The sequence below is a fragment of the Ranitomeya variabilis genome, chromosome 5 (genome assembly GCF_051348905.1).
Source record: "Ranitomeya variabilis isolate aRanVar5 chromosome 5, aRanVar5.hap1, whole genome shotgun sequence".
NCBI classification, from domain to species: Eukaryota; Metazoa; Chordata; class Amphibia; order Anura; family Dendrobatidae; genus Ranitomeya; species Ranitomeya variabilis.
In genome coordinates, this window is record NC_135236.1 from 679,407,200 (window position 1) to 679,423,433 (window position 16,234).

General features: G+C 40.0%; 1 protein-coding gene across 13 annotated transcripts in view; it reads left to right on the plus strand.

The window, feature by feature from the left end:
* The window catches only part of IQSEC3 (IQ motif and Sec7 domain ArfGEF 3), a 74,444-nt gene that overhangs the window by 27,636 nt on the left and 30,574 nt on the right, over positions 1 to 16,234 (plus strand). The window contains exons 1-2 of one of the 13 annotated variants that reach the window (XM_077266993.1): positions 6,493 to 6,819; positions 9,793 to 9,890. The exons of 10 other annotated variants lie outside the window; for them this stretch is intronic. In XM_077266993.1, the coding sequence (XP_077123108.1) occupies positions 9,877 to 9,890 (14 nt within the window). In that variant the 5' untranslated portion in view covers positions 6,493 to 6,819; positions 9,793 to 9,876. Of the gene's footprint in view, positions 1 to 6,492; positions 6,820 to 9,792; positions 9,891 to 16,234 lie in introns of those variants that run through there. 2 more of the 13 variants (XM_077266994.1, XM_077266995.1) reach the window with 2 other exon arrangements.

Genomic DNA, 16,234 nt, shown 5'->3' on the forward strand with positions numbered 1-16,234 from the left:
AAGAGACTGCTCCGAATATGTGCCGACGGGATGAGACTGCTCTGAGAATGTGCCAGGGGGAAGAGACTGCTCTGAGAATGTGCCGTGGGGAAGAGACTGCTCCGAATGTGTTCCGGGGGGAAGAGACTGCTCCGAATATGTGCCGATGGGATGAGACTGCTCCGAGTTTGTGCCGGGGGGAAGAGACTGCTCCGAATATGTGCCGGGGGGAAGAGACTGCTCCGAATATGTGCCGACGGGATGAGACTGCTCCGAATATGTGCCGACGGGATGAGACTGCTCCGAATATGTGCCGACGGGATGAGACTGCTCCGAATATGTGCCGGGGAAGAGACTGCTCCGAGTATGTGCCGGGGGTTAGAGATTGCTCCGAGTATGTGCCGGGGGGAAGAGACTGCTCCGAATATGTGCCGACGGGATGAGACTGCTCCGAATATGTGCCGACGGGATGAGACTGCTCCGAATATGTGCCGACGGGATGAGACTGCTCCGAATATGTGCCGACGGGATGAGACTGCTCCGAGTTTGTGCCTTGGGAAGGGACCGCTCCGAATATGTGCCGGGGAGAAGAGACTGCTCCTAATATGTGCCGGGGAGAAGAGACTGCTCCGAATATGTGCCGATGGGATGAGACTGCTCCGAGAATGTGCCGGGGGGAAGAGACTGCTCCGAATATGTGCCAGGGGGGAAGAGACTGCTCCTAATATGTGCCGGGGGGGGAAGAGACTGCTCCGAATATGTGCCGGGGAAGAGACTGCTCCTAATATGTGCCGGGGGAAGAGACTGCTCCGAATATGTGCCAGGGGGGAAGAGACTGCTCCTAATATGTGCCGGGGGAAGAGACTGCTCCTAATATGTGCCGGGGGAAGAGACTGCTTCGAATATGTGCCGGGGGGGGAAGAGACTGCTCCTAATATGTGCCGGGGGAAGAGACTGCTCCTAATATGTGCCGGGGGGGAAGAGACTGCTCCGAATATGTGCCGGGGGGGGAAGAGACTGCTTCGAATATGTGCCGGGGAAGAGATTGCTCCTAATATGTGCCGGGGGGGAAGAGACCGCTTCGAATATGTGCCGCGGGAAGAGACTGCTCCAAATATGTACCGGGGGAAGAGACCGCTCTGAATATGTGCCGGGGAAAGAGACAGCGGAGGTAGAGGTGCTACGTGTGTTAGAAGACGCGACATCTTCAGACTCCCAGACCCTTACACTGCAGCTACCTGACTTGGGTAGTACTACAACTCTCAGCATGCTCTGCTCCTTCCACCTTGTAACTCTTTGCTTCTTTCTTTTCTCCTCCCCGGTCCGGTCTCTGCCTCCTCTGCGGCCTTCTCCTGAAATACTCTGCGCTGCTGACCCACTGATAATTCTGGAGGACACAGTGACATTGGAAAGACAATCAGCGCAAAACAACATAAACATCTCTGCTATCAGCTGCCGCCACACCGGCTCTCATTACCCCGCGCCGCCACCGTCCTCATCAGCCCTGAATTCATATACATATTTAGTGGAGCGGCGGGCGGACTCATCATCTACCGCCATGTCACATCCAATATCCACACCGCACTCCACACAGCACAGTCCGCGCTCCATCTTACATCCACTCATCTCCGCTGCATTAGATTACACTGAGCAAAGAAATATCTGTGTGTGATAATATATATATATAATACACCAGACGTACTTATACCTAACCGCTATCTATTGTCACATGCAATATGTCCATCATCTATAATACTATCTCATCCACAGGGGGCAGTATTATAGTAGTTATATTCTTGTACATAGGAGCAGTATTATAGTAGTTATATTCTTGTACATAGGAGGCAGTATTATAGTAGTTATATTCTTGTACATAGGGGCAGTATTATAGTAGTTATATTCTGTACATAGGGGCAGTATTATAGTAGTTATATTCTTGTACATAGGGGCAGTATTATAGTAGTTATATTCTTGTACATAGGAGCAGTATTATAGTAGTTATATTCTGTACATAGGGGCAGTATTATAGTAGTTATATTCTTGTACATAGGGGCAGTATTATAGTAGTTATATTCTTGTACATAGGGGCAGTATTATACTAGTTATATTCTTGTACATAGGAGCAGTATTATAGTAGTTATATTCTTGTACATAGGAGCAGTATTATAGTAGTTATATTCTTGTACATAGGGGGCAGTATTATAGTAGTTATATTCTTGTACATAGGAGCAGTATTATAGTAGTTATATTCTTGTACATAGGGGCAGTATTATACTAGTTATATTCTTGTACATAGGAGCAGTATTATAGTAGTTATATTCTGTACATGGGAGCAGTATTATAGTAGTTATATTCTTGTACATAGGAGCAGTATTATAGTAGTTATATTCTTGTACATAGGAGCAGTATTATAGTAGTTATATTCTGTACATAGGGGCAGTATTATAGTAGTTATATTCTTGTACATAGGAGCAGTATTATAGTAGTTATATTCTTGTACATAGGGAGCAGTATTATAGTAGTTATATCCCTGTACATAGGAGCAGTATTATAGTAGTTATATCCTTGTACATAGGGGCAGTATTATAGTAGTTATATTCTTGTACATAGGAGCAGTATTATAGTAGTTATATTCTTGTATATAGGGGGCAGTATTATAGTAGTTATATTCTTGTACATAGGGGGCAGTATTATAGTAGTTATATTCTTGTACATAGGGGCAGTATTATAGTAGTTATATTCTTGTATATAGGGGGCAGTATTATAGTAGTTATATTCTTGTACATAGGGGGCAGTATTATAGTAGTTATATTCTTGTACATAGGGGCAGTATTATAGTAGTTATATTCCTGTACATAGGGGGCAGTATTATAGTAGTTATATTCTTGTACATAGGAGCAGTATTATAGTAGTTATATTCTTGTACATAGGGGCAGTATTATACTAGTTATATTCTTGTACATAGGAGCAGTATTATAGTAGTTATATTCTGTACATGGGAGCAGTATTATAGTAGTTATATTCTTGTACATAGGAGCAGTATTATAGTAGTTATATTCTTGTACATAGGAGCAGTATTATAGTAGTTATATTCTGTACATAGGGGCAGTATTATAGTAGTTATATTCTTGTACATAGGAGCAGTATTATAGTAGTTATATTCTTGTACATAGGGAGCAGTATTATAGTAGTTATATCCCTGTACATAGGAGCAGTATTATAGTAGTTATATCCTTGTACATAGGGGCAGTATTATAGTAGTTATATTCTTGTACATAGGAGCAGTATTATAGTAGTTATATTCTTGTATATAGGGGGCAGTATTATAGTAGTTATATTCTTGTACATAGGGGGCAGTATTATAGTAGTTATATTCTTGTACATAGGGGCAGTATTATAGTAGTTATATTCTTGTACATAGGGGCAGTATTATAGTAGTTATATTCTTGTACATAGGGGCAGTATTATAGTAGTTATATTCTTGTACATAGGAGCAGTATTATAGTAGTTATATTCTTGTATATAGGGGGCAGTATTATAGTAGTTATATTCTTGTACATAGGGGGCAGTATTATAGTAGTTATATTCTTGTACATAGGAGCAGTATTATAGTAGTTATATTCTTGTACATAGGGGGCAGTATTATAGTAGTTATATTCTTGTACATAGGAGCAGTATTATAGTAGTTATATTCTTGTACATAGGGGGCAGTATTATAGTAGTTATATTCTTGTACATAGGAGCAGTATTATAGTAGTTATATTCTTGTATATAGGGGGCAGTATTATAGTAGTTATATTCTTGTACATAGGGGGCAGTATTATAGTAGTTATATTCTTGTACATAGGGGCAGTATTATAGTAGTTATATTCTTGTACATAGGGGCAGTATTATAGTAGTTATATTCTTGTACATAGGAGCAGTATTATAGTAGTTATATTCTTGTATATAGGGGGCAGTATTATAGTAGTTATATTCTTGTACATAGGAGCAGTATTATAGTAGTTATATTCTTGTATATAGGGGTAGTATTATAGTAGTTATATTCTTGTACATAGGAGCAGTATTATAGTAGTTGTATTCTTGTATATAGGGGCAGTATTATAGGAATGAGTTTCCGTTGTATGGTGTTAATATCGGCTGTGACTTTATGTGATCACTGTTGTTATTGTCTTGTGAAGTACGCTATGCTGTTTCCCTTCCCTCAGTATCTGTGCAGAGTCTTTCACCTATGGAGATCCCAGACCCTAAGTTCCACTGACAAACAACAGCATGTTAAAGGTTGCTGCATTTCTGAGACAGTCACCTGCTTTTTTTCTCATTTTTCATCTTCTGTGACTTCCCCTAACATGCTGCTGTTTGTCATTGCACAGGCCCAGACAGTGACGTACCCCACTCTGGATCCCCACTGCCAGGGAAGCATCATATCAGCCGGGCCCCAGGTGTATGAGCGGAGCATCGTGTCAAGGCGTTGCTCCCACTCCGGATCAGGACCCTTGTAGTGCTCGCAGCTCCATCACATTAGGACAGAGACTTAAAGAGCACAAAGCATCATATTTATCTCCAGACCATCATATTCCCGCTTCTCTGGATTCACTGGTGAAAAAGTGGTGGAAACTTTTCCAAACAAGCCATATATCATGTCGAGACAATGAAGGCACAACTTCTATGACGGAACAATATTCATAAATGTTCAGCATTTTAAAGAGCAACTCTCCAGCCCTATAGAAAAGTCTACAAGTCTAATAGGACGGAAAATCCTAGCATTTATATTATGGTATCTATATAGTAGTGTTATAGCAGTTATAGTAATGTATATATGGGTTAGTATTATTACTAAATGAACTCCCATAATAATACTACTTATGTACAAGAATATAACTACTATAATACTGCTCCTATGTACAAGAATATAACTACTATAATACTGTCCCTATGTACAAGAATATAACTACTATAATACTGCTCCTATGTACAAGAATATAACTACTATAATACTGCCCCTATGTACAAGAATATAACTGCTATAATACTGCCCCTATGTACAAGAATATAGCTACTATAATACTGTCCCTATGTACAAGAATATAACTACTATAATACTGCTCCTATTTACAAGAATATAACTACTATAATACTGCTCCTATGTACAACAATATAACTACTATAATACTGCTCCTATGTACAAGAATATAACTACTATAATACTGCCCTCTATGTACAAGAATATAACTACTATAATACTGCCCCTATGTACAGAATATAACTACTATAATACTGCCCCTATGTACAAGAATATAACTACTATAATACTGCTCCTATGTACAACAATATAACTGCTATAATACTGCCCCTATGTACAAGAATATAACTACTATAATACTGCTCCTATGTACAAGAATATAACTACTATAATACTGCCCCTATGTACAAGAATATAACTGCTATAATACTGCCCCTATGTACAAGAATATAGCTACTATAATACTGTCCCTATGTACAAGAATATAACTACTATAATACTGCTCCTATTTACAAGAATATAACTACTATAATACTGCTCCTATGTACAACAATATAACTACTATAATACTGCTCCTATGTACAAGAATATAACTACTATAATACTGTCCCCTATGTACAAGAATATAACTACTATAATACTGCTCCTATGTACAACAATATAACTGCTATAATACTGCCCCTATGTACAAGAATATAACTACTATAATACTGCTCCTATGTACAAGAATATAACTACTATAATACTGCCCCTATGTACAAGAATATAACTACTATAATACTGCTCCTATGTACAAGAATATAACTACTATAATACTGCCCCTATGTACAAGAATATAACTACTATAATACTGTCCCCTATGTACAAGAATATAACTACTATAATACTGCCCCTATGTACAAGAATATAACTACTATAATACTGCTCCTATGTACAAGAATATAACTACTATAATACTGTCCCCTATGTACAAGAATATAACTACTATAATACTTCTCCTATGTACAAGAATATAACTGCTATAATACTGCCCCTATGTACAAGAATATAACTGCTATAATACTGCCACTATGTAGAAGAATATAGCTACTATAATACTGCCCCTATGTACAAGAATATAACTACTATAATACTGCTCCTATGTACAAGAATATAACTACTATAATACTGCTCCTATGTACAAGAATATAACTACTATAATACTGTCCCTATGTACAAGAATATAACTACTATAATACTGCTCCTATGTACAAGAATATAACTGCTATAATACTGCTCCCATGTACAAGAATATAATTACTATAATACTGCTCCTATGTACAAGAATATAACTACTATAATACTGCTCCTATGTACAAGAATATAACTACTATAATACTGCTCCCATGTACAAGAATATAATTACTATAATACTGCTCCTATGTACAAGAATATAACTACTAAAATACTGCCCCTATGTACAAGAATATAACTACTATAATACTGCCCCTATGTACGAGAATATAACTACTATAATACTGCCCCTATGTACAAGAATATCACTACTATAATACTGCCCCTATGTACAAGAATATAACTACTATAATACTGCCCCTATGTACAGGATATGAATAGTATAATAGTTATATGTTTGTACGTAGGAGGCAGTATTATTTATTAATGATGAATTAATCTGTGACATCACTGGGCCTCTATGATGTAATCTCACCAGTCTCAGTAATATTGGTTGCTGGCTTCTCCTGTAATACTGTAGGTGACTGAGAACCTCGGGGTCGATCTTTCCATGCAGAATTTCTCAGGTTTTTGCTAACACTCAGGTTGTAGTGACCCATGTACTGTCTTATTCTGCTTTGGGAGTTTATGGCTGTTTTTCCTTCATGGATCTTAGGATTGTGTATTGTGCCAGCTATTATTTCGGTGCTGAAATCCAAATATCATCCCATAGTATATACAGTGGGGAAAAAAGCATCTAGTCAGCCCCCAATGGTGCAGGTTCTCCCCCTTATAAAGATGAGAGCGGCCTGTAAGTGACATCATAGGTCGACCACAACTATGAGAGTCACAATGAGAAAACAAATCCAGAAAATCCCCGCGTCTGATTTGGTAATATTTATTTTGCTAATTATGGTGGAAAATAAGTATTTGTTCATTAACAAAATTTCATCTCAATACTTTGTAATATATCCTTTGTTGGCAATGACAGAGGTCAAACGTTTTCTGTAAGTCTTCACAAGGTTGCCACACACTGTGGTTGGTATGTTGGCCCATTCCTCCATGCAGATCTCCTCTAGAGCAGTGATGTTTTTGGCTTTTCGCTTGGCAACACGGACTTTCAACTCCCTCCAAATGATTTCTATGGGGTTGAGATCTGGAGACTGGCTAGGCCACTCCAGGACCTTGAAATGCTTCTTACGAAGCCACTCCTTCATTGCCCTGGTGGTGTGCTTGTGATCATTATCATACTGAAAGACCCATCCACTTTTCATCTTCAATGCCGTTGCTGATGGAAGGAGGTTTGCACTCAAAATCTCACAATACATGGCCTTATTCATTCTTTCATGTACACGGATCAGTTGTCCTGGATCAGCCCCAAAGCATGATGTTGCCACCCCCATGCTTCACAGTAGGTATGGTGTTCTTTGGAAGCAACTCAGAATTCTGTCTCCTCCAAACACGACGAGTTTTGTTTCTACCAAACAGTTCTACTTTGGTTTCATCAGACCATATGACATTCTCCCAGTACTCTTCTGGATAATCCAAATGCTCTCTAGCAAACTTCAGACGGGCTCGGACATGTACTGGGTTAAGCAGGGGGACACGTCTGGCACTGCAGGATCTGAGTCCCTGGCGGCGTAGTGTGTTACTGACGGTAGCCTTTGTTATGGTGGTCCCAGCTCTATGCAGGTCATTCACTAGGTCCCCCCGCGTGGTTCTGGGATTTTTTCTCACCGTTCTTGTGATCATTTTGACCCCACAGGGTGAGATCTTGCGTGGAGCCCCAGATCGAGGGAGATTATCAGTGGTCTTGTATGTCTTCCATTTTCTTATTAGTGCTGCCACAGTTGGTTTCATCACACCAAGCTGCTCCCTATTGCAGATTCAGTCTTCCCAGCCTGGTGCAGGGCTACAATTTTGTTTCTGGTGTCCTTCCACAGCTCTTTGGTCTTCACCATAGTGGAGTTTGGAGTGTGACTTTGAGGTTGTGGACAGGAGTCTTTTATACTGATAACGAGGTCAAACAGGAGCCATCACTACAGGTAATGAGTGGAGGACAGAGGAGCCTCTCAAAGAAGAAGTTACAGGTCTGTGAGAGCCAGAAATCCTGCATGTTTTTAGGTGACCAAATACTTATTTTCCACCATAATTAGCAAAATAAATCTTCCCAAATCAGACAAGGTGATTTTCTGGATTTGTTTTCTCATTGTGACTCTCATAGTTGTGGTCGACCTGTGATGTCAATTACAGGCCTCTCTCATCTCTTTAAGTGGGAGAACTTGCACAATTGGTGGCTGACTACATACTTTTTTTCCCCACTGTATATGCTGTATCCCCCAGTCTATATACCCTGTACACGGATCTGTGCTATGTATATACTCTCGGCCTTAGAGTAGCCTATAAGGAATCACATACGGTAGCAGTGAGTGGTCAGTATATGTTTCAGCAGCTCCACCTGCTGGCCAGTAGGAGTACTGAAGCTACTGTCCGTGCATGCGCTGCCCATTATCTTCTATACTCACCACTGCCGTCCATCCTGGTATATAGTAATGGCTTTATAACGCATATTGTAGCGTCAGTGAATATTTTTCTTTTATTTCTATGCTTCTAAAATGGTCTTAATTAGAAAAAAAAAAAATCTTCCCTTTTCTGTATACAGCTCCTTTGCCGACTAATGTGTCTCCATGGTTACAAAGCCAACTTTGTGTAATGTTCTAGTTCCTTAATTATTCATCCTCCTCTCCCTCCTACGGGCAGCAGAGGGGAGTTGGAATAGGGACCGTGTAACACCGCGGGTGGGAACGTTTCATCAAGACCCTTTGTTAGGTGCCGAATTCTCTGAGCAAATTATGGAGCAAAAGGGAACAGTGAGAACATTCAGAAAATAGATATTAATAAGAAAAAATATATAATAATACAACTAAAAAAAGAATGTGTTTATGCCCATATATGAATAAGGGAAAGAAATAATGAAAGGTAATAATACAACAAAAATAATTCTATAGTAATATATAGGTAAAAGTACAACAAAAAATAATTCTATAGTAATATATAGGTAAAAGTAATAGTACAACAAAAAATAAATATATTAAGAGGTGAAAAAAGTAATAATACAACTAAAAGAATAATAGTATTAATATTTATATATTTCTTGTTGTATTCATATAATTCATATAAGTGAAAAACTACTTTAAAAGTAATAATACAGCTAAAAAAATTAATATATTAATACATTGGGAAAAAATAGCGTATTAAATGATATATGAAAAAATATATATATGAATTATGGTGTCATTATTCCATGACATTTGCTTTGTGCACCTGCCTGATGCTGTGGTATAATATTATTGTGTGTGTATGTGTATGTATATATATATATATGCTCCAGTTCTATCATTCGTATATAATCTTCAATAAATCTACTTAATTATCTGCATGAGAATCGTATTGTCTCTGTGTGTTTCTGTATCTGTGTGTCTAGTGTGTGATACCAGCGGGGTGTATGAGCCTGTATCTGTGTAATTGGGGGGGTGTCCCATCACTGATTGTGGGGTCTTTTGTTCTTCACATTCTAGTCACATCCAGAGCTGCATTCACAATTCTGCAGGCCTCTACCATACACATTGCACACATGTACTGCGGAAATCAGAATAAGTTGTATGGAGGGAGATGGGTAAGAATCCGAGCTCAATCAATTACTGTGTTTTGCGGACTATAAGACGCACCCCAATTTTTTAGGATAAAAATAAGAAGAAAAACTTTATTTTAATAAAATGGTGGTGCTTCTTATAATCCATGCGTCTTATTGCTTACGGGGGGTGGTGGCTGTGGTGAAGCTGGGTCCCTGCTGGTGGAAGCAGGAGTGGAGCGTTGCAGGCCGCAGGCTGGTATGTGGGGGTGTTCCGATGTGCCGGGTGTCCGGTGCTGCGTGCGTCCGGTGCTGCGGGGGCTCTGCCGACATCTTGTGAAAGCCCAGAGCCCCGCAGTTACATGGTTTCCTATGCAGTAGACTGGATTCCGGGAAAATGGCTGCCGGCCTGGGGCGGCGCATGCGCAGATGGAGATCTCGGGAGATATCAGAGCTGAGGTCTCATCTGTGCATGTGCCGCCCCTGGCCAGCAGCCATTTTCCCGGAGTCCAGTCCACCGCATAGGAAACCATGTGACTACAGGGGCTCTGGGCTTTCACAAGTCGGCAAAGCCCCCGTAGCCAGGGCTGTGGAGTCGGAGTCGTAGTCAGAGCCCATATTGGTGTAGTCAGAGTCGGAATTGGAGTCATTATAAAATGGACCGACTCTGACTCCTAAAATATATAATAAATTGGGTACAGTAGTTCAATGCAGTTTGTGGGGAATATTTTTTCCATAAGAATTTGGGAAAGTTATGAAATGTCCTAGAAATGTCTGTTCTATCCCTGATCTAAGCTCTAGACTTTTAGCTGAGATGAATCTGTGCTGCAGTTTATGTTCATGATAAGTAGTGAAGATCCTCCTCTACAGATAAGAGGAAAAATAAACACAGGGGAGGAATGCCTGTATTCATCTCAGAACTTCTGGAGTGAACAGGAAAGCAGGAATAAAGGAGGTAAGTACTTCCTAAAGCATATCTAAACTTTCAATAAACTGCATAAATCAATAGTCCAGTATATGTTGTCTCTGTATGCTTGATGTTTTAGTTTGTTTTTCCTCTTAGCTCATGTTTGAAGAAATTAGCTGCCCTGATGACTTATATACACTATACATAAAATATAAGGGGAAAAACTGTTTTCTAACATCTCAACTTTGGAAATACAGTAACCGGATTGATGAGGACATATATATTTGTGTGTGTGTGTTCTGGAATGTGATTCAGCACAAACATGCTCCCTCCCTCCTCCCTCTTCATAGACTGTGAAGAAATATGATGTGAAACATTTAGTGAGCTGTACCCCAAGACAAGCCTGATATTGAAAGTTCAGACTAAAGCTATTTAACAACACATTTTACAAACTTTATACTTATCATCTGTTCTATTGATTTATGCAAAGATTGTTTTATTGTTATCCCAAATTACACAGTGCGTAATTCCCTATTCTTGCAAGAATTACAATATACTTTATTTTTTTTACAGGAAAAAATTATTTTGAGAGCGAATTTACCTAATTACAAAATGTCCAAGAAGCATCTTATGAAGTCAGCTGTATTTGAGCATTTCACAGTGACTCAAGATAATAAACATTTTGTGTGTCAGTGTGTAAGTGACCCAGATGAAAACAAATGCTGTGATGCCAAAATCAGTGCATACTCAGGCAGTGGTAAAAATGCTCCTTCTAGAGATTCCAATCTAAAAAGACATTTACAACGCTGCCACCCAGAAGTTTGCAAAGCTGTGACTGAAAAAGATCACAGCATCACCAAGAAACCAGAGACCAGCACTTCCGGCCAGGCAAAGGAGGAGGAAAGAGCGTCTCAAACCTCAGTTACAAGATATTTTGTAAGTGACAAAGTTACTGTAACAATGACCGCAGATGTGTTTAAAAGACAGCTCATCGAGCTTTTTGTGAAGGACAGTGTACCATTATTATTATTTGCACGACCAGCTTTTACAGCTTTTAATGGAGAAATGGCTCGCAAACTTGGTGTTTCTCTGGAAAGAGAAAGTATTAGAAAATTAGTGATTGAAGAAGCCCTTAACTTAAAGGAAGATCTTAAAAAGACTCTCAGGAGACACTTTGTGTTTCTTAAAATGGATGCCTGCACATGTCACAGAGTGAACTATTTTGCTATCAACGTTCGATATGTTTATGACAGCAAAAAAAATGTTACTAAGACGCTGGCAGTAAAAGATACTAAAGCTCTTCACAGCAGCCAGTTTCTCCAGACCTTAGTGGAAAAAGTTCTGCAAGATTATGAACTCAAAAAAGAACAGGTTCTTGCTATTGTAACTGATAATGCTGCAAACATCATAAGTACAATTAAACTGATGAATGAGAATAATGAAGGTGAACAGCAGCTAGAAGAACATTCCACATTAAGTATGTTGGAGATGGAAGGCCACAGTCCTATTTCCATAACGGAGGAACAACCAGATATTACTACAGAAGAACAGCAAAATGACTCTTTACAATTAGAAAAATATTTAGAATTGAGAGTCCTCAGTGGTTGATGCCTTTTAATGGCTATCTACTGGCTAACACGGTACCAAGATATTTATCTTTCCGGTATCTTTACAATTAGATGATCTTGTTGAAGCTGCTTCACACCTCTTTCCTATTCATCACGTGCGCTGTGTTGTGCACACGCTGCAGCTGGCAATAAGAGATAGTCTGCAAGAGGGACATGCTGGAACTCTGATTAGCAAAGTGAAGAAATTGTCTATTGCTGCCAGAACCCCTAAAATTGATTCCATCTTGAAGAGACGTGCTGGAAAAGGGGCAATTGTGGATCAAGCCACTCAATGGGGCAGCACCTATTTAATGACTGAGCGATTGCTTGAGCTGAAACCCTTCCTTGTAGATATGGCCAACCCTCAGGTAACACTACATGAAGGTCAATGGACACAGGTGGCTGAATTGAAGGAATTGCTTCATCACCCATTTACAGTGACTAAAAAGTTACAAGCTGAGGACTTAACTCCTGGCTTTTTTATAAAGGAGTGGAAGAACTTGTTGTTTTGCCTGTCCCACAGAGGAGGTTTAATCACATATGGCATTGCTGCTTCAATGAAACGGAGAGAGACACTGCTATTAGAAAATAAAATTCTTGTGGCAGCTGTTTATGTGGACCAGAGTCATCAAATATTGCTGGATTATAAACAACTTACTAAAGGAAAAGGAGCTGTGATTGACATAGCAGTTAGGATGAGTGGCTACAGGACGGCCAAGAGCAAGAGAACTCGGGTCCTGCCAGTGCTGCCACTGCCGTTCCTTCATCCTCATCAGATGAGGAGTTTGATTTCGACAAGTATTTGGATGACATGGAGCAGACAAAGCATTGCTGCAGGGAAAAAGATTACACTCCCATAGAAATCAGATTGTCCATATTTCAGCAATGTTTTTCACTTGCTCTCAAAGAAGTAGAAGAGTTCAATCGTTCATCAAAACTGACTGTGCACGAGGCAATTCCTTTATACCCTGAAATTGTTAGAGATGTCGCCCATGTGGTTACTGCTTTACCACCAACCCACGTTAGTGTAGAGAGGTCGTTCTCGAGCCATAAAATAATTAGGTCACATGTGAGGTCATCTATGAAGGAGGATCTGATGGAGGCGATACTATTCTCAGAACAAATTCATAGACTGCACAAATGCTATTCAGTACTTTTTCTTTGAAAACTTTTTATTGTTATACACTTACTGCATAGTGCATAATACATTGTAAATATGCAAAGTTTTTTTTGTTCTAAAGTTGTATTCCAATAAATTTATTTTATGTTCTATCTAAATGGCTTGATTATTGTATCATAATAAAGATTGAAAGCCTGATGTTACCATTTTACTACAGTAAATTTATCACTTAAACATGAGCCATGTATGAGGGAGTCGGTGTCATGGGAAATGAAGAGTCGGAGTTGGAGTCGGAGGTTTGGCTTACCGACTCCACAGCCCTGCCCGCAGCACCGGATCCCCGCAGCAGCATGCCGCACTGCACATCCGAATACCCCCTCATCCAAGCCTACGGCCGGTAAGGTATATCCGTATTATAGGGCACACCCCCATTTTCCCCCAAAAAACAGTGGAGCTGCCGCCGGTCTGTCTCTAGCTGCAGACATTCACATCCATATATAAATTGTGCGTGACACAGCGGAGCAGCGCCGGCTCCTGACGTTGTGTGACTCTGCCCTATTTCCGTCTGTCTCATTCTCACTTTAGTATTTTTACCTTCCGCCTCATTGCCCTGTCAGCAAATCCGTCTCATCCTAATTTGCCCCCAGGCACAAGAAAGGCAAGGGCTTCAGATTTACCGTTTAAATACCCCTCCTCTATAGCTGCCCACCCCACATGGTATCCTGAGGCTCCGAGATGTAACACTAATGCAGGCTGCCAGCTGCTGGGCTGTGTATAGGACGCCAGGCTGAGGGCTGCATGGTGCACAGGGCAAACTTCAGTCAGCTCCGTTTAAAGAGCAACTCCATTCACCACTAATATATATATAACCGCTCAGCAAATATGGTGAAGACAACATATGACCTAGGTGTATTCTTTCTCCTTCATTAAGTGTCGCCTCCTTCTGATTAATGCAATGTGGGAGAGCTGTCAGATAAGGAAAGAGAACGGTTTTAAAATGATATGATCCCTATGTAAAACAATATAACTATAATAATACTGCCCCTATGTACAAGAATATAACTACTATAATCCTGCCCTTATGTACAAGAATATAACTACTATAATACTGCTCCTATGTACAAGAATATAACTACTATAATACTGCCCCTATGTAAAACAATATAACTATTATAATACTACCCCTATGTACAAGAATATAACTACTATAGTACTGCCCCCTATGTACAAGAATCTATCTACTATAATACTGCCCCTATGTACAAGAATATAACTACTATAATACTGCTCCTATGTACAATAATATAACTACTATAATACTGCCCCCTATGTACAAGAATATAACTACTATAATACTGCTCCTATGTACAAGAATATAACTACTATAATACTGCTCCTATGTACAAGAATATAACTACTATAATACTGTCCCTATGTACAAGAATATAACTACTATAATACTGCCCCCTATGTACAGGAATACAACTGCCATAATACTGCCTCCTATGTACAAGAATATAACCACTATAATACTGCCCCTATGTACAAGAATATAACTACTATAATACTGCCCCTATGTACAAGAATATAACTACTATAATACTGCCCCTATGTACAAGAATGTAACTACTATAATACTGCCCCCTATGTACAGGAATACAACTGCCATAATACTGCCTCCTATGTACAAGAATATAACTACTAAAATACTGCTCCTGTCATGATCTCAATGGCAAGAGAACATAGCATAAGCATATATAGGAACTAGCTCTTGGAAGATGGGAACTGAGCTGACCATGAACTAAACCTAACGCACAACTAGCAGTGGCCGGGTAGCATGCCTACGTTGATTCTAGATGCCCAGCACCAGCCGGAGGACTAAATAAAACTAGCAGAGGAAAATATTAGTCCTAGCTCACCTCTAGAGAAATACCCCGAAAGGAGACAGAGGCCCCCCACATGTATTGGCGGTGAGTTGAGATGAAATAACAAACGTAGTATGAAAATAGGTTTAGCAAATTTGAGGTCCACTTACTACATAGCAGAAGACAGAAAGGACACTTTCATGGTCAGCTGAAAACCCTATCAAAAACACCATCCAGAAATTACTTTAAAACTCTGGCATTAACTCATAACACCAGAGTGGCAATTCCTGTTCACAAGAGCTTTCCAGACACAGTAACGAAACTACAGCTGTGAACTGGAACAAAAATGCAAAAACAAACATGGACAAGAGTCCAACTTATCTAGTAGTTGTCTAGGAGCAGGAACAAGCACAGAGAGGCTTCTGATAACATTGTTGACCGGCAAGCAACTAACAGAGCAGCAAGGTTATATAGCGACTCCCACATCTTGATGGGAACAGGTGAACAGAGAAGATGAAGACACCAGTTCAATTCCACCAGTAGCCACCGGGGGAGCCCAGAATCCAAATTCACAACAGTACCCCCCCCTCAAGGAGGGGGCACCGAACCCTCACCAGAACCACCAGGGCGATCAGGATGGGCCCTATGAAAGGCACGAACCAGATCGGAGGCATGAACATCAGATGCATTCACCCAAGAATTATCCTCCTGGCCGTATCCCTTCCACTTGACCAGATACTGGAGTCTCCGTCTGGAAACACGAGAGTCTAAGATTTTCTCCACAACGTACTCCAACTCACCCTCAACCAACACCGGAGCAGGAGGCTCAACGGAAGGCACAACCGGTACCTCATACCTGCGCAATAATGACCGATGAAAAACGTTATGAA